This window comes from Rhinolophus ferrumequinum, chromosome 23, assembly GCF_004115265.2.
Source record: "Rhinolophus ferrumequinum isolate MPI-CBG mRhiFer1 chromosome 23, mRhiFer1_v1.p, whole genome shotgun sequence".
NCBI classification, from domain to species: Eukaryota; Metazoa; Chordata; class Mammalia; order Chiroptera; family Rhinolophidae; genus Rhinolophus; species Rhinolophus ferrumequinum.
The window spans coordinates 34,343,345-34,363,132 of NC_046306.1; the positions used below are offsets into that span (position 1 = coordinate 34,343,345).

The following is a 19,788-nucleotide window of genomic DNA, read 5'->3' on the forward strand; positions in this document are numbered from 1 at the left end:
ATCTTTCTGCACCCTCGCGCCCTGGCTCCGCCCCCTCTAGCTCCCCAACGTCCTCGGCGTCGGGCTTGAGCCTGCGCATGCGCGTGCGCCTTGTAGCCGAAGTGGGGCGTGAGAGCGGCGGGCGGTACAGCCAATGGGAGGCGGCGCTGGCTAGCGATTGGGAGGCGGGGCCTGCGCTGGTGTTAGGTTAGAGCGAGGCGTGACCTAGTTGACAGGCTCTGAGGTGCTGCTGTGGCGGCGTCCGCAGGGCTGAAGCGTGTGGGAGCCAAAACCGAGCGCGGGCAGAGAGCGGAAAGTGACAATTGGAGAACGGCGGGCGGCGCGGGACGCGGAGCCTCTTTCACTTTTTCCCTCCCGAGTGCCCCCTCCCACCCCTCCCACTCCATACACACCCTGTTTGCCCGTGAGCCTGGGGAACTTGCAGCTTAAAGCCAGCCACCCCCACAGCAACATGTACCCCAGCAACAAGAAGAAAAAGGTGTGGAGAGAGGAGAAAGGTAACCGGCTTGTCGAGTCCTGGTGGTGCGGGGGGTGGGAGTGGGGTGGTGGCGGGGGTCAGGGTGGTGTGTGCCGCTGCGCCCTCCGCCCGAGCTCCCGCCTCGCGCCAGCCTGGCCAGTGCCGCCTCCCTCAGGCGTCGTGTGTACACACGCGCCCGCACACCGGCGTGCACGCGCCGCCCCCGGGCACCTGCAGCTCGCTCACGTGTGGGCGCACTCCCCTCTCTGCCGCCCGCCGCGACCGGTCACCTTCTCCCCAGGCTGGGTTGCCTTTGCCTCACTCGCAGCGTGGACTCGCGCGCGGCAGGCCCAGGGCTCAGCATATCTTCCTCAGATCCCCCACCCCTTCCCCAGACCCCTGTTGGGACTTTGGTACTCCTGGCCCGGGTGTCCCACGGACATGTACGTGCCCGCCGGTGGACACGCCCGCTGCAGCTGCTGCTGCGCCTCAGCGCCCCGCCGGCCCTTTTCCATTCCTCGACTCTGTCTGGTTCCCTACTCTCTCAGCTGGCAGTGTCCCCACCTTCGAGTGTTTACCCCTTCTCTAGGTCCTCTACTTCTGTGCCGCAGCGTGACTTTTGAAACCTGGAACTCTAAGGGAAACCTAAAACGAGCGTCTTGTCCGTGAGGATAGGTGTCTTCAGAGAAGTCTGAATGGGCTTTTCTCTCTGCGGTGTTTCTCAATATTCCATCCCTATTCATAGTATGAAGTTGTTCAGAGTAAGAATTGTGAGACTGGTGTCACTCTCTGAATAAAGCCACTCCTGAATTTTGTGCATATCAAGGCTCATCCAAATCAGCTAGATTGACAGTGAAACAGATTTCTATAAGGCAGAATTTGTGCTATCCAACCCTCTTTTCTCTCTTTCCCTCTGTTTCTCTCTGGCATCATATATAATGTTCTAAGGTAAAACTTGAATCTGGAGATTTTTCTTCTTTTCGCACCTCTTTATTCTTTATCATTTTACAGAAATGTAGCAAAAGTACTTGCATTGCTACTGCTAAGATGTACTAAACCTATGTATGGAGTGAGGTCTAGTGAAGGTGGTGGAAATCGCTCCAAAGTATCCCTCCCATCTTCTTTATAGAAGAATAAAGGGGTGACTAGATTGAAAGTTGATTTCTTTGATAATAGCTCCTTAAAACCTGTAGATTTTTCTTGCAAGTCCTGGCCTTTGTAAACACATAGGCAAAACAGTGGACAAGAAAGGGAATGAATGTGGAAAAAGAATCCTGTCTATAAGGCCTACTTCAAACAATGCACAAGGAAAGGGATGAAAAAGAATTAAAAAAAAATTAACTCGGAAAATTTAAAATAACAACTGAACAACCAATGAACATGGTGTTTAAAATATTGAAAGATTAACTTTTATGTCATTTAATTATGTTTTAATGATTATGAGCATATATAGAACTAAAAATTCTGGTGTCTCAAATGCTGTTGAGAATAATAGCCTGATATATAAAGTAATGTAAAATGATTTTGCTTTGTTTTGCAGTAGCAGTTATTTTAGTTTCAACACATTTTCAACAAGGATTTACTTGCAAGCATTGAAAACTCATGCCCTTTTTAATTGATGGTCTTGAATTTTTATTTTCTATTATTGATAATAAGGCACAATAGTGGGAGACATGGAGATTGTTTTCACTACATGAATCATTTAGTGATGACTAAAGAACTCTTTTTTCTGTTGTAAAAGATAATGCCCTAAAGTAACAATGATGGTTCCTTCTTTTAACGTCTACAAGTTGAACTATGTCAAACAGGCATTTTTAGAATATTTAATGCCTTAATTCTTTTTCTTCTTTTGCTTCTAATTATGGGGGAAGATATAACCAAATTAACATTTTCTAAATAAAGAAGCGAATGCACAATTAAAGAAGGCATTTAACAAAATGAATTTCTCTTGTCCAAAACTAACTTATTTTTGCATGAAGTTTAATGTTTAAAGGAAAAAGTTATTGAGACTTGAAGACTTTAATATATGTCTCAGTGTCTTATCAAGGTGTCTATTTTTGGAATAGTTAATATTTTATATATATATGTGTGTGTGTGTATATATATATATATATACACACACACACATATATATCTCCATCAAGGAGCTAAGGATTTCCAGTACAGTAGTATTAAATAAACTGGTGGGATGAATGACCTTTTTCGTTTTATGACAATGGAGAGGATGGTGTATTTTTGCAGCTGTTATTTAAATCTAAAGGAACGCTAACCCACCTCATTGAAATGTCAAGGCATCGTATAAACATATTTTAACTAACTCAGTATACCATTTAATAAGTAGGTCTGCCTGCTTGCATGCTTGGTTCACAAAGAAAGGATTCATTGCAAAGGTGAAGCATTCTTCAAGGAAAAGTTTTGTCTAATACCAAAGAAACTGTAGAGTATACATATGTGGGCCCCCCAGTAAGTTTCATTATTTGAACAAATAACTAAGGAGTTCTCAAGTCCACATGTGTTAAATAGATGTTATTGATCTAATATTTTGAGCCTTAATTCAAAACCAGTTAATGTGTATTATCATTTCAAGTACTGAAACTTAAATTACCTCATTGTTTTTTCTTAATGCCTTATTATTGATCTTGTTTTGTTCTGAGTGTCCACACTTAAACTTTTAAATAAAGGGAATGAAAGAGGCCAGGTTGCATTCCCATATGTACCTTCTGACATATTGTAAAAATATAGTTGGCTCATATATTTCAACGTGATCAATGATATTCAATATTTCCGTATTAGTGATCTGAGCTTTTTAAGTAGTGCTTTGGTAAGTGCTAGACATCTTTTATCCTCCTTGGTGTGATTATTCCAAACTTATCATTCCCTTCAAGTTTCCTATTCCATCAAGACCCCATCCTCCTATAGTGAACAGATAACATTACCTTTTAATTCACGGAGAAAATACATGTCATGTAACATGAACAGCCCTAACATCTTCCTCCATATTCTTATTTGTCTGTATCTTTCCATGTGCTTTGCTGTTTCAGCTTTGTTTCCACCTCAGAGGAAGCACTTTTCTTCTTTGTTTCTAACCTCTGCTTGTGCTATTTATCTCATCTGAATTCTTTGAGATCTTGTGCTATTATTTATTCCCTTTCAGGGGTGTGATCAAACAATATGGTAAATGTTTAAATAAAAAAAATTATTGCAGTAAAAGACACATTGCTATTAATTCCCTTCAAAATACTCTCGCTTGCTTTGAACACACTTATTCCATTGTTCTTGCCACTTTCTGAAGCAGTTCTCTTCATGAGTGTCTTCAGTTGCACTGTCATGTCTGCCTTGATGTCCTGAATTCTTTTGACTTTGGGGAAGAGCCAGAAGTTGTACGGTGCCATACACGGTGAATAAGGTAAATGAGGACACACTGTAATGTTTTTTGTTTTTTTTTGTGGTTTTTTTTTTGTTGTTGATAGAAATTGCCATATACCAGGAGTGATGTGTGACATGGAACATTGTTGTGATGGAGAATGATTTACGGCACACTTTAAGGTACACCTTCTCTGAACCGTAGCTCATACCCAACTGATTGCGCTGAACAAGTTGAAACTTGTCACACACTATGTGAGGTTCGACGCTTGCTTCCCGTGTTAAGGATCCCTGTCTTTCCATTGGGTGGCACTTGGCAGCAGTATTCACCGTATTTTGTGATCACAACGGAAAGGCTTTGTGTCACACATTGTTTCTGGTATGGCAATTTCTGTCAAACAGAAACATTATGGTGTGTTCTCATCCACATTATTCACTAGATCTGGCTCTGTGCGACTTCTTACTTTTCCCCAAAGTCAAAATGACCATGAAAGTAAACATTTTGAATTGATTCAGGACCTCGAGGCAGCCAAGACAGTGCAACTAAAGACACTCACGAAAGAGGACTTCCAGAACTGCTTCAGAAAGTGGCAAGAATGATGGGATAAGTTTGTTCGAAACGAAGGGAGTATTTTGAGGGTGATTAGTGGCAATGTGTCTCTTCCTGTAATAAATTTTTTTAAATTTAAACATTCACCATATTTTTTGATCACTCTGTGGGATGTTTGGTTTCTCAGTGTGTTTAGGTCCCTCTCCTCAGCCTATAACAATTCTCAAATCTCTTCTACTCTAAAGTAGTTTTCCTTCCACAGGATTTCACCTTGGAGTTGCTGTTCTCACTTTCTTTTCCTCCGTCTCTCATAGCCTCTTGGATCTCAGTTAAACTGTAATGAGACTAATATTTCTAAAGTCATTCAGTAATAACAATGATGATGGCACTAATATAAAAATAATTACAATTTGAGTTCTTTTTGTGTGTTCAGCACTATTCTAAGTACCTTACATGAGTTAATCTCATTTAATTTTCACAACAACCGTATGAGGTAGTATACTGTAGGGACAAGAGCTTTGTATACGATTTTTCTTGGTTTGAAACCTAGTTGTACTGCTTACTACCTGTGGAACCTTGGGTAAGTTATTTAACTTCTTTGTTTTAGTTGCCTTATACAGAAGTTGAGAATAATACCTACGAACCTACCTAAAAAAGAAACTGAGACATAAAGAACTTAAGTAACCTGGGATCACATAGATTTGCATGATTTAGGATTAGAACCCAGACAGTTCTGTTAACCATTTTGCTCTCTTCCGTGTTGTTGGTGACTCAGTTGACAAAACCAATGGCTTATTAATTTTTATTCTTCCAAATCTTTATGTAGCAATTGATAATATTTCTCCTCTTCTACTTATTAAAACTTTTCTCTGCTGGTTTCCACATCACTGGTGGTTTGATTCACCTTCTACCCCCAGTGGCATCTAAGCTTTATTTCATTTTTTCTTTCTTCATGTTCACTCTGTAAATGTTATTTTTTGAGGTATGCTCCCTCCCTTACCCTTTCCTATGAACTTCCTATAGTACAGTAAGTTTACGTTATGATTTCCAAAATCTCTAGGCTAGACCTCTCTTCTGAGTCCCTGATTCTTAATTTCAACTTGAATGCCCTGTAGGCATCTGAAATTCAATACACTGTTGACCTTTGAATATTATAGTAGTATTGTGATTTGACTATATCACATCTAATTAAAATAGCGTTTTTTTTTTTTTTTTTCTATCTAATGGGGCTGAAGAAAAGCCAGTTCTAGGAGTGGGGGAAATGTTGGTTCCCTGTTACTTCTTCACTTGTGCTTACATTAATACTTTCTGCAGTTTATTTCTGTGGAAGAATCTTTAAAAGCGATTATTGTGTGAGGATTAGATTACCTAAAACTAGATACTGTCCTTAAATCCATTCACCTAAACTATAATACCTTGTAATATGCTGAAAGAGAATTGGAGAGTGAGAATATGTCCTTTGGTGACAGCTGACATACAGATTGAGTGAGGTTGCCAGTGTCAATTTATGTATTGAATATTAGTAAATCTTAATTTCTTCCTTATTTTTTTAGATTAAAAATGTGGAAAGAATTTCATACATTTTTTTCTGCTGTATCCTAGAGGATCACTTTATGTACCTTCTGGGATATGCATAATCAACTTTGAATATTAGTGGTCTACTTTATAGAATGAAGGTTAAACTGCTCATCATAGTATACAAGTTCCTATAAATTTTTGTTTTAACTTGTTTCCAGCTACTTTTCACTTGTGTGGCCAATTTCCTTTTCATAGCATATCTTGCAGCTTCATTTAATTATTCATATTTCCTTATCTTTATTTACGTTGCTTTAGTAGTCTGAAATAGCCTTATTAAAAAATATTTTTATTGAAATATAGCTAACATACAATGCTATATTAGTTTCAGGTGTACACCAGTTATTCAACATTTATATACCTAAAGAAGTGATCACTGTAAGTCCAGCAACCATCTGATACCATACCACGCTATCACAATGTTATTGACTATTTTCCCTATGTTGTACGTTATAGCCCCAAGACTAACTTGTTTTAACCTGTAAATTTCCTCTTCATCTTCCCCCCCCTTTAAAAATTTTTTCAATTGCAATTGATATTCAGTATTATTTTGTATTAGTTTTAGGTGTACAGTAGGGTGATTAGACATGAAATATCCTTCTTACCGCTTCATGACAAAATTCTACCTATCCTCGGGAACCAGCATACGCATCACCTCTTTTGGTGAACTTTTCCTGAAAAGGTAGTACAGTACAGTGGCTATTGGTATATTTCTGGTTAATGGAGATAACTGACTAGATTTTTAATGGAAAGCTCTCTCTGGACAGACTACTGAACTTTGATGTTCTTTATTTTCCTATCTATAAAATAGTAAAACTCATACTATCAATTTGCCGAGTTGTTGGAAAGATTATTTTAATAAAATTATACATGTGAAGTACCTGGCACACAATGAATTCTTTATAAATGACACCAACTATTATCAATTCTAAGATGCATTCAAATAATTTTTTTAAATTTTGTAATCAAGATGTACAAAGTATTGTTTAATCACTTCCACAAAGGTATTATTAAATTGAGCATGCACTTTTATTGTTGATGGCATCTTCGAATTAAGGAACTATCTTGGCTGCCTTTCTTGTGCTCTTAGCATTTGTATATATCTGTCTTAGGATTTTGGATTTTACTTATGTAGCTGTCATATTCATTTCCTCTTTTGTCTTGTGAACTTCTCAAGGTTAAGGATCTCCTTTGTACTTGCAGTGTATAAACATAACACCTGACGCACAGTAGACTATCAGTAGATATTGATTGAAAGAGTTTCCTTTTTTCTTCCCTGCTTATATGGCATTAATCTGACACCTTTTATAGAGTCATTAGAATTGCATTTTGCTGTTTCTCAAGCCCACGCCGATTTTTTGTGTGCTTTAACATAGTTAATATTTAAATTATAAAATAATTCTTGAACTTAAAAGTTACATACAAATGGAGATTCTGCTTTTATTTTGCAAGAACGTTTACTGAAGATGACCTTAGAGGAGAGACGCAAAGAATACATAAGGGACTATGTTCCTCTGAACACCATCCTATCATGGAAGGAGGAGGTGAAAGGCAAGAGCCAAAATGATGGTAAGTTTCTCAGAACACTTTTCAGATAGATATTGTGACCATTTTTTATGACTTCTGTGGGACAATTTTTGACGAAAATTAATAGCTGTCAGTCAATAAAGAGGTGATAGTTTTAGTATTTGAAATAATTGCTTTGTTGTTGTTTTTAGCAATTTATTGAATTATTTAAACTTAGAAACTTCTATTAACATAAGCCATGTTCTGAAATATACCACATTTATATTATGGTACTCTTTATAAGTACTTTTTAAAAACTTTTGCAGTAGTTCTTGGAGCAAATGATATTAGGGATTGCTGCTTTGGTCGTGTGGCCCTTTGGGTTTGTTTTGATTAAGTTTATTTACATAAGGTTTCTTCATGTTTAAGGATTGGATACTGTTGAAAGACAATGTATCAGAATAGAATAGAGAAAAACCAAATAATATTTCACCAAATAATTTTAGAGAAAAGTATATGTTTTGTGTAGTGTGGTATTATGTCTACATATAAAGTATTTACATGACAAATTTACTTTCTCTCAATGTCTTTATGATTTGATGAGAGTCTAGATTATTTGAGGGAAAATATATGTGTTAAAATATAAATGAAAATTTAAGTATTACAAAGTTTCATGGAAAAAATTCTAAACAACATAATAGATTTAATGTTTGATATGTTCATCTCTGAATTAACAGCCATTGGTGTTAATGGTCTGGATGTGAAACTTAGAAGAAACAGGGTGCTTTTTAGGATACTTAACAGTTGGGAAAGAAGAGTAACTTTATGAAAGGGACTTGGAACATGCTGATATCACAGGTTGTGGTCTGAATTATACAGTATGCTATCGCCCAGAACAAGAAGACTAGCATGAAATTCCTAGGACAAAATCTGTGGGAAACAGTAGTGAGATTAAGCTTTGGTATCTGTGAAGAGAACACATTAACCTCAGAATCTGGGCTTTAGACAGAATTTGTGTTTTCTAGGAAGACAAATTGTGGGTTTTTTTATATCTTAGTCTGGTGGAAACGTGTGACCTTGGGCAAGTGGGGTAGTAGGTCTACCCCATATTCTAATGGGGTCATTGGACAAGCTGATTGGGATATACACATCTGACTTGCTGGCCTTGTGTCTTCAGTAAAGTTATTTTAAATACTTTAGTTTAAAATAACTACAAGCTATTTTAATAATGGTCTACTTAAGACATCATTGAAAGAGTTGGTAGTGCTCTGTAATGAAAAGAATACAGAGCTAGAGACCAAAAGGACAGAATTCTGGGTCTTGTCTGACCTATGGCCATGTGCTCCTTAATATTTGGGTTTCAGTTAATTCTTTTGTTTATAAGAAACTGGTGTTGACTACTTCAGCTTTTTTTTTTTTTTTTTTTTTTTCAATGCTAGTAATTCTCTTTTTCCAGTGCTACATTCATCTTACTTTTTTTCTTGGTTGCAGTTTTAGTTGGTCAGTTTTCTAAGGATGCAGTATATGATGTTCTTTTTTAGAAAAAAATTTGCTTCCTGAGGTAGAGGTGGATTTCTGTCGCTGCCATGAGAATTGACACAACAGTAGTGATACCCAGGCTGCATTGCCCAATGTTGGGTTGTCTCACATCTGTGTAGAGGCTTGGCCTTTATGTTGGCTGCTTCTACTTGAACGTTCAGCATATAACAGTGTACGGTTCAATTGGGTTGTTAGACAACTCAATTTTGGATGTTTTTATAGATACTACACACCAAAATGTGTCCCCCAATCAGAAAAGATAACATTGAATAACATCTGACATTGTTATTCCCTATCGAGATCCTATATATTTAATCCTGTCTCCTAAAATGAGCTTTATAAGTGGTTTACAACTGCTCTGTGTATTTCAGTTTTTCCTTCTTGTTTTTTGAATGTGAAAGGTCTTCATGAGGAACTAGGTGATGTGATCAAAATTGTATTTCTGTTGATGTTTTATTCTTTTCAACTGGTGTTACTTGCTCCTCTCTGTTGTGACCTAGAAATTGGTAACAGGCTTCTTCTTTTTTCATGAAACAGAATGGCTCATTCTACAAATAATAAACGTTAATTTTTTGCATAATATATATCTTTCATAAGTATTTTCTTCCAATGTTACTCATCCAGGATTAGTTACAATAATATACTGGTCAAGAGAATTCTAGTATTTTAGCAGTTTGAAAGGTCTTTTAAAAATAAAAATTAAAAAATCATAAAGGACAACTATAAATATAGATATATTTATATATTTTGTTTTGAAATGTTTAAGCTTATGAACTGCTTATAAATGTATATATAAGTAAGTATTGATATTTATAATAGTTTTAGTTTTTTAAGTATGAGATTTCAAATTAAGTTCCAAGAAAAGATAATTTATAATTCTTTGTCACATAGTTTCTGATTTGTACGAAATGAACAGTATTAATTGGATTAGCACAATATACCGTTAATAATTTAGTTTATTATTATTATTATTATCTTTGTTTTCATAGAAGACCATTGATCTTGATATCCATGATTACATGGAAAATTCTCAAGCTATTGTTTTTAAATGTTTTTCTTACTTTTCTCAGTTTTCTTTTACTTTAATTAAATTCTTCTTGTTTTTATAAATGTAGTAGAAAGTTTAAGAGGGGAGTGGCCAAATGTATTTGTCATAATTTTGATTTTAAATTGACCTAACAAAAGGAAACCAAAAATTGCCAAAGAATATAAAATCAGTGTTTCTATAGAAAGGAAGAAGCCAGTAGATAATATTTTTACTTTGATTTACTACTTTCATAGTATTGGAAAGCTGTGGATCAGAAGTGGAAAAAAATGGTAGATGATTACCAAGACAAAAATCCATTTGCTTATTCATGTTCATATTTATCAAATACTATTAATAAATCTCTAGGATTATATGCTTCTACTTAGTTCTTCCTCTGTATTAATAATTATGTAATAATTATATTTCATTTGTTAGTTGCTCTGTTGTAGGGAATTTAAAAATGCTTATCTCTCTTATACGTGTCTCTAGTACCTGGAATTGTGCCTTGTGTAGGTCGGCTCAATCAGTATGTTAAATAAGAATGCCTCGGAGATTAACAGTCTACACAGGACAGTACTTTCTTTTAAAAAAATCTTTTTTCAAACTTCAAGATGAACATTTAGAAACATATAAAAATAGAGTATAATGAACCTTTATGCACCTATTACTCAATTTCAACAGTCAATCCATGACCAGTTTTATTTTATCTATACCAGAGCTCCCTGCACCTTTCTCCCAGACTATTTTGAAGCAATTCCTGTACATCATACCAATTTTATATGTAAGTATATGTAAATATGCATATGTATGTATCTTTAAAACAACATGTGTTGTGTTAATGTAACCATAATACTATCATCATACACAAATTAACAATTTTTTAATATAATTAAATATCCAGTTAGGATTCACATTTCCCATATTGTCATAAAGGCTTTTCCGTTTTTCTACAGTTGGTTTGCTAGAGTCAAGATCTAAACAAGGTCCACATATTGTTTTTAATTGTTATTATTATCTAAATCTCTTTTAATCTGTAGTTTTTTTCTCTGCCCTTTTCCCCCTTTGTAATTTACTTTATGCATAAAGTAGATATTTGTCTTACTGAGTAGTTCACATTTTGCTGACTGTCTCTCTGGGGTGTCATTTAACACATTCCTCTATCACCTATGGTTCTTATAAGCTGGTAGTTAAATTCAGAGGCTTGATCAGACTTGGGTTTAAGTTTTTTTGAAAGAATACTTTATAGACTATTGTACATTCTTTTGCATAATATCAGAAGTCAAATAATGTCTGCTTATTTCTCTCTCTGTGATGATAAGACTGATCACTAGTTCAAGTATTGTCAGGCTAATCACCCATTGTAAAGTTCCCTATCAATTTTTCACTTAATGGTTTTAGTAGCCAGCCACTGATGATCATTGCTTTGATCCATTATTTCATTAGGGGTTCAAAACAGTGTTATTCAAATTTTATCATTCATTTTTCATTTAGTGGTTGGACTTCTGTAAAGAACTTTCTCTTAACTGTTTTGTTTTCTTGTAGTGCAGTTTATACAGAAAAGACAGAATAGCTAGATTTCCTCTTTCTTAACAAGTTTTCAGATTGAATTGGTTCCCTGAAACTTGAAATGACTGAACAGTTAGGAAAATGGTATTTAGAACAGGATGGAACTCAGTAGGGATAAAAAAAATTGGAAAGGAATGTTTCCTGTTTAATCATTTGATATTGATCCCTTTTTATATTATATTCAGTTTGAGCACTATAGTTTAAAAGTGAAATAATCTGTAGAAGCAGAAGGCGGCTTAGAGCAAACCACTCTAGCTTTTTAGATACAAATTTTTATTTTGAATGGGCAGTGATTTTCCCAACACCTTAGCTTCTTAGATACAAATCTTTTATTCTGAGTGGGTAGTGATTCCCCCCATTACATGATCTTTAAAATGAATTTAATTAAAAAAACAAATCTATTTTGCCTCAAGTAACTAAGACCACTCTGGTTTATTCTTTAAACAATTATTTGTGAAGCGTCCATTCCCCGCAAAGATGTTGCGTAAGTAAAATTTGTATTACAGACATTTTTCATTTTAGCAGTGAAGGTTAGGATAAAGACAAATTCTAAAATGGCCTAAACTCCTTTATGATCTGGACTTTCTCCTCTTTGGCCTCTTATTATACCACTTTTTTTCTTGTTCTCTGCATTTTCTTGTTCTCTGCATAATGCAATGGTTTAGTCAAACATTTGTGAAGTAAGGTTAAATTCTAAAACGGAAAAAAAAAAGAATATGAATTATATAGGGAATCGTGATTCATTACATGGTTTTGTTTTTTCTTCTGCCTTTATTTCACTCTTAGTCTTTTAAACTATTTTCCAAGATTATTTTAATAACTCATAAATAAGTTTTATTGTGCATTGCAGTGTGTACCGCTAAGTATAATGTGTATTGTCCTTGTATTTAAGCTTGTTTTTAAAATAATGTACTAGAAACAAAAAAAGTGTATGTTTTTTTGATATATATAAAGATGACTTGGAGTTGAGACCTCAAGATGAAAACTTCTTACTGTGTATTTTGTAAGTCTGTAAATTCACCACAGATTCTACTAGTTTTTCTTTTTAACCCATTAAATGAATTATACTAGTAAGTATGGATTTTACTTAAATACATTATGGTCAGTGTAGACAGATACTTTGTGATAGGTTATCTTTATTTTTTATTTCCACCCCCTTCTTAATTGTCTTTCTATATGAAAGAGTCTTTATAAAGTCTCTGCCTTCTTTTCTGAAATATTTAGTTACTAAATTTTCATATAAGTATTCAAAACACGGATTTAAATACAGTTTACTGTTTTAACTAAGTTTTTGATTTAGAACCAAGTTGAGGATTACTGATGAAACAAGTACCAAATTACAGATAATAAATATAGTTCAACAAAAGTTCATATGCCTGGCCATATACATGCCATGACAGAAGATATATGTGCTTTTGGAGGATTGGAAATATTGAGGTTTAATTTGGTCTGTCTCTAGGGTAAAGCATGGATTTCAGATTGCTGGTTGTTCCCTAGAGATTGTACTCTTATACAAGTACGCGTATATTCAGTGTTTTAAGAATCCATACTACCCCAACATGTAGGGAGTTCTGTCATCAAATTTAGATTTGAAATTGTGTTTGCCATATGAAAATAACAGAGTTAGAGATTTTCCAAATTTTATAATTCTCTTGTATTTGTGATTCTGTTTGAATAAAAAACTTTATTTTTTTGGTCTTGTAAGTTGAGGCTTAATGTTAAATACCCAACCTGTAATCTCTCTATCTTGTCTCTTTATATGTTATTTACGACAGGGGCTGTTTATTTCTCCTCCCTAAGGTTGCTGTGAAAATTAATTGAGAGAGGACATCAATGGGCCTAGATAACTCCAAAGCTCTTATTCCAGAATGCACCTTCCTCTTGCATGAAATATCTTATGACTCTGTATTTACTACTCCTACTCTTATTTATCGTCTTAGCCAATGTATATAATATAAAATATATTTTTTTCTGTATGCTTGTACATGTACAGCTTGTACGTGTACAGTTTGAATTTGTACTGTTTGCTTTAGAAAGTAGGAACTGCCTGTGACCGCTTTAGTGGTTTTGGTAAGCATGCTAAGTGTAGTTACAACTGATCAAGGAAGATTTTTTTTTAAAGACAATTGTGTCTTTCACAAATAATACAAAAATATTGTATACTTCCGTAGTCGCTGAATTCTTCCTCTTATTCAGGTGATATGTGGCTGGACAGAGATAAAAATGTTTACCTGGCGGTTTACTATACATATGCTTATCTCATCTAAAGTATCTAGTTCAAATGTCTACTAACATGACTTGGTCCGTAAGTGTTTTAAAAATCTGTTTAACCGTTAAAAGTGTACAATTCAGTGGCTTAAAATACATTTAAAATGTTGTACAACCATCACCAGTACTCATTTCCAAAAGTTTTTCTTTTCCTAAATAGAAACTCTGTACCCATTAAATAATAACTTGCCATTCTCTCCTCTCACCCAGCTTCTGGTAATATCTCTTTTATTTTCTGTCTCCATAAAGTTGCCTGTTCTAGATGTCATATAAGAAGAACCACACAATACTTTTCCTTTATCTTTGCTTATTTCACTGAGCATACTGCTTTCTAGGTTCATCCATATTGTAGCATGTTTCAGAATTTCATTCTTTTTTAAGGTTGGATAATATTCCAGATACACACACACACACACACACACACACACACACATGCACACACCCACCACATTTTGTTTATTCATCTATAAAGACGATGGGATTGTTTCCATTTTTTGGCTGTTGTGAATATTGCTGCTGTGAAAATCTGTTTGAGTCTCTGTTTTCATTTCTTTTGACTGTATACTAGGAGTGCAATTGCTGGACCGTATGTATGGTAATTCTATGTTTAAATATTTGAGGAATCACAAAACTTTTCCACAGTGGCTGTATCATTTTATTCCCCATCTGTAATGCATAGGGGTTCCTCCACATTCTTCACAATGCTTCTTATTTTCTGTTTTTCCTTTTTTAAAGAAAAAAATAAGAATTGTTTCTCACAGCAATATTTTGTAGTTTTCAGTGTACAAATCTTTCACCTTTGTGGTTAAGTTTATTACTAAGTATTTTATTCTTTTTCATGCTATTATAAATAGAATTATTTTTAAAATTTCCTTATTGATTGTTCATTGCTAATACATAGAAATACAACTGATCTTTGTGTGTTGATTTTGTATCATCTACATATATGATTATGTCATCTGTGAAAAAAGGTAATTTTAGTTCTTCCTTTCAAATACAAAGGTGTACATTCCTTTTAAGTGCCTGTTGACTTCAGTTTGTATTTTGTTGAGGATTTTTGCATAGTTATTCATAAAGCGATATTGGTCTGTAGTTTTGTTGTACAGGCATACCTCGTTTTATTGCACTTCACTTTATCATGATTTACAGATGTTGCATTTTTTTTTACAAATTGAAGGCACGACCCTCTACCAGCAAAAAGACTTTGTGATACTTTATTGCGGTGGTCTGAACCCTCAATATCTCCGAGGTATGTCCATAGTGTCTTTTTCTGGCTTTGGTATTGGATATTGCTGGTTATGTAGAAGGAATTAGTAAGTGTTCCCTCCTCTTCAATTTTTTTGGAAGAGTTGAGAAAGATTAGTCTTAATTCTTTGAATGTTTGGTACAACTCACCAATGATACTTTCTGGTCCTGGGTTTTTTCTTAGTTGGAAGGTTTTTGATTACTGATTCAATGTCTTTACTAGTTATATGTCTACTCAGATCCTAGGTATTTGTCCATGTCATCTAGATTATCCAATTTATTGGTGTATAATTGTTTATGGTATTCTTTTATAATCCTTTTTATTATATAAAATGGGTAGTCTGTATTCCTACTTTTATTTCTGTTATTAGTAATTTTGGTCTTCACTCTTTTTTTCTTAGTATAGCTAAAGGTTTGTCAATTTTGTTTATCTTTCCAAAAAGCCAGTCCTCAGTTTTAGGATCTGTTTAAGTATATATCTTTATAGCTGTGTATTTTCCTCTTAACACTGTTTTTGCTGCATGCCATAAATTTTGATTTTTTGTGTTTTTATTTGTCTCTGTATTTTCTGTTTTTGTATTTTTTTGCCCATTGTTTGTTCAAGAATGTGTTGCTTAATTTGTACATATTTGTTGATATTCTAATTTTCTGTTACTGATTTCTAGTTTCATTTCACTATGATTAGAAAAGAGTCTGTATGAGTTCAGTGTTTTTAAATTTATTGACACTTGTTTTGTGGCATAGCATCCTGGTTAATGTTCCATGTGCATTTGAGAAAAATGTTATTGTTGGGTACACTGTTCTCTATATATCTGTTAGGTCTATTTGATTTATAGTGTTCTTCAAGTCCTCTATTTTCTTACTGATCTTCTGTCTTGATTTTTTTTTTCTTTTTAAGATTTTATTGGAGAAGGGGAACAGGACTTTATTGGGGAACAGTGTGTACTTCCAGGACTTTTTTTTTCCCAAGTCAAGTTGTTGTCCTTTCAGTCTTAGTTGTGGAGGGCACAGCTCAGCTCCAGGTCCAGTTGCCGTTGCTAGTTGCAGGGGGCGCAGCCCATCATCCCTTGTGGGAGTCGAACCGGCAACCTTGTGGTTGAGAGGATGCACTTCAACCACCTGAGCCATCCGGGAGCTCAGTGGCAGCTCAACTCAAGGTGCCGTGTTCAGTCTTAGTTGCAGGGAGCGCAGCCCACCATCCTTTGGGGGAGTCAAACCTGCAATCTTGTGGTTGAGAGAACACGCTCCTACCAACTGAGCCATTCGGGAGCTCAGCGGCAGCTCAGATCAAGGTGCGGTGTTCAATCTTAGTTGCAGGGGGCGGAGCCCACCATCCCTTGCGGGGCTTGAGGAATTGAACTGGCAACCTTGTGGTTGAGAAACGAACAGTGGCCCATGTGGGAATCGAACCGGCAGCCTTCAGAGTTAGGAGCATGGAGCTCTAATCGCCTGAGCCACCGGCCTGGCCCGGGGTTTTTTTTTTTTTTTTAAAGACTTTTATTTATTTTTTAAGTGTGTTTTTCCAGGACTCATCAGCTCCAAGTCATGTAGTTGTTTTAATTTAGATGTGGAGGGCGCAGCTCACAGTCGCCCATATGGGGATCAAACCAGCAACCTTATTGTTAAGAGCACCGCGCTTTAACCAACTGAGCTAACCGGCCGCCCCATCTCGGTTTTTATCCATTATTGAAAGTGGGATATTTAAATCTTTTTTACTGTAGAATTATATTTCTCCCTTTAATGTTGCTTCATATAATTTGGGGGTCTGTTTAGTGCTTATGTAGTCATAATTGTTTATATCGTCTTGATGAGTTGACCTTCAATATACAATATCCTTTATCTCTTGTAACAGTTTTTGACTTAAAGTCTATTTTGTCTAATATTAGCTCTCTTTTGGTTACTATTTGCATGGAGTATCTTTTTACTTTTAACCTATTTACATCTTTAGTGAGTCGCTTGTGGATAGTATATAGTTAGATTTTTTTTTTCCCCATTCTGCCAATCTCTATCTTTTGATTGGAGAGTTTAACCATTTATTTTTCAAGTAATTATAGATAAGTAAGAATTTACCTCTGCCATTTTGGTCTTTGTTTTCTGTATGTCTTAAATCTTTTTTGTCCCTCATTTCATCCATTACTGCTTTCTTTTATGTTTAGTTGATTTTTTGTTAGTGACATCCTCTTGCTCACATTCTGCTACTGATGTAACAAATTGCAGGTTAATATATTGTGTGCCCAGTCACAAAGATTTTTTTATGCATTTGTCTTTTAAATCTCATAATGAAAATAGAAAGTGGAGTTTACAAACCAAAATTACAATAATACTGGCTTTCATATTTGCCCATTTATTTATCTTTATAGGATCTTTATTTCTTCATATGGCTTCAAGTTACTATCCAGCATGCTTTCATTTCAACCTGAGAGACTCCTATTAGCACTTTTTAGGTCTAGTGGTAATGAACTCTGGTAAGCCTTTTGTTTATCTGTGAAGGTGTTTATTTCTCCCTCATTCTGGAAGGACAGTTTTGCTGAATATAGAATTCTCAGCTGACAGTTTTTTTCTTTTAGCCCTTTAAACATATCATCCCATTTCTTTTCCTTCTGGTTTCCAATGTTTTTGATGAGAAATCAACTGATAATCTTATTGGGATCCCTTGTACATGATGAGTCACTTCTTTCTTGCTGCTTTCAAGATTCTCTCTGAGTCCTTTGACTGTTTGATTATATTGTGTCTTGGTCTCAGTTTCTGAATTTATACAACTTGGAGTCTGTTGAGCTTTTTTGATTTGTAGATTGATGTCCTTCATTAAATTTGGGCATTTTTGTCCATGATTTCTTCAAATTATCTTTCTGCCTTTTTCTCTCCTGAGACTTTTATAAGGCATATGTTAGTTTACTTGATGGCGTCCCTCAAATTCCTTATGCTCTGTTCACTTTATTCTTTTTTCTTTATGTTCTTCAGACTTGAAATTTCAATTCTTTTATCTTCAAGATTGCTGATTCTTTATTCTGGCTGCTTGTTCTGTTGAACCCCTCAAGTGAAGTTTTCTTTCTCAGTTATTATAGAGCTTTTTAACTCTAGAATGTCTGTTTTATTCTTTTATAATTTCTTTCTACGTTGATCTTCTCATTATGTTCATGCATTTTTTTCTTCATTTTCTTTTGAAGGTGGTTGTCTAAAGGTTATTATCTAGTAAGTCTGAAATGCCTGGGCTTCTTCTGAGATTATTTCTGTCAATTTTGTTTGAATGGGCTATTTTTTTATTTTGTTGTATGCTTTTTGATATTTTGTTGAAAAGTGGGCATTTGATTGTTGTAATGTGGTAACTCTGGAAATAAAATTCTCCCTCTTCTCCTGTTTTTAAAATTGTTGAAGTCTGTAGTAATTCTTTTATTTTGAGACTATTCCAAATTATTTTTGCATAGATTCGTCCTTGTCATGTGTGATAAATAAAATCTCTCTTCCTTTAGCTGGTGTTCAGCTCAGTTTTTTTTTTTTTTTCTACAGGTATTTCCTTAAGAATTCTCCCAGATTTTTGCAGATTAGCTCTATGCTTGGACACTCTTTCAGTGCTTAGCTAGCCTTCTTCTGAATTGAAGGATCATCTTAAGGTGCAAGAATAAGGTCTCCTCAGGTGTTTTCTGAGTACTCGTAGGTATTCTGTCTGGACAGGCACACGACTTTCTGAATTCCCCTACATACGTGGCTGCTTTTGAATGTTCTTATTTTCCAAAGAATCTCACCCAATCTTCTCCTTTGGATATTACATGCTCTATTGTATATCCACCCCTAATCTTGCCTCAGTCTGTAATTGAGTCAGTAAATGCCTAACAACTTTTATGAGTATGCCTGCTAATCTTCCACCTTACTTTTGAGTTAGGTGAAATAGAGATAAATGCCTTGCATCAGTTTTTCAGGTATCTCCAGATAGGTTAGAACAGACTTACACAGTAATTTGCAAAAAGGTTTGTTCTTCTGGTGCATAGGAAGGACGAAGAACCAGATTGCTGCTGCTTTAAGACTGTACTGGGGAGGAGGTGGGGCAAGGATGAGTAGAGATGCTACAACAGTTACCTATTGAAGATGGGTTTTTTCTTGATTGGGTGTTTGCTTGATTTCTGCAGACCTTTGACTGTTTTCCAGAATTTCAAAAAGTTGATACAGATAGTTCTTGCATGTTGTTTTTGATGTTTCTGTGGGCAAATGAGAGCTTGGAACTACCTGGTCCACCATCCTGCTTGAACTGTATAATTTCAAATGTGAAAACCAACTGTGTTAGTTTGGCTGCAGCAGCTGCTTTAACAAATTAACCCTTAAGTTCATTGGCTTAATCAGATAGTAGTTTATCTAACAGTCCAGAGTGGATGTTCATAATTGGTGTTGGTGGAGGAGAAGTGGTAGTGGAGGTTGGGTTGGGGGATATGAGTGTGTGTGTGTGTGTGTGTGCGTGCGCGCACACACGCACGTGTGCATGCATGGAGACATTCGGTTTTCACATAGTTCTTCTGAGATAGAGATGATGGAGCCTATGCTTTCTTTAACATGTTGCTTCTAAGGTTTCCCTGGAGAACCTTAGGGGGGAGGGGAAAGAGCATGATTGCATCAGAGTTTTTTATGAGCTAGGTCTGGAAATGGTACATCTGACTTCAACTCACATATCTCAGGCTAGACCTCAGTCACATGGCCACATTT

At 35.5% G+C, this 19,788-nt stretch overlaps 1 protein-coding gene across 2 annotated transcripts in view; it reads left to right on the forward strand.

Annotated features, from left to right (window-relative positions):
* Positions 1-200: 200 nt before the first annotated feature.
* Positions 201-19,788, forward strand: part of MACROD2 (mono-ADP ribosylhydrolase 2) — a 2,095,255-nt gene continuing 2,075,667 nt past the window's right edge. For both annotated transcript variants that reach the window (XR_004421812.1, XM_033094758.1), the window contains exons 1-2: positions 201-497; positions 7,398-7,514. Coding sequence is in view for 1 of the 2 variants with exons in the window: in XM_033094758.1 (XP_032950649.1) it covers positions 452-497; positions 7,398-7,514 (163 nt within the window). In the remaining variant the exon portion in view is untranslated. The remainder of the gene's footprint in view (positions 498-7,397; positions 7,515-19,788) is intronic.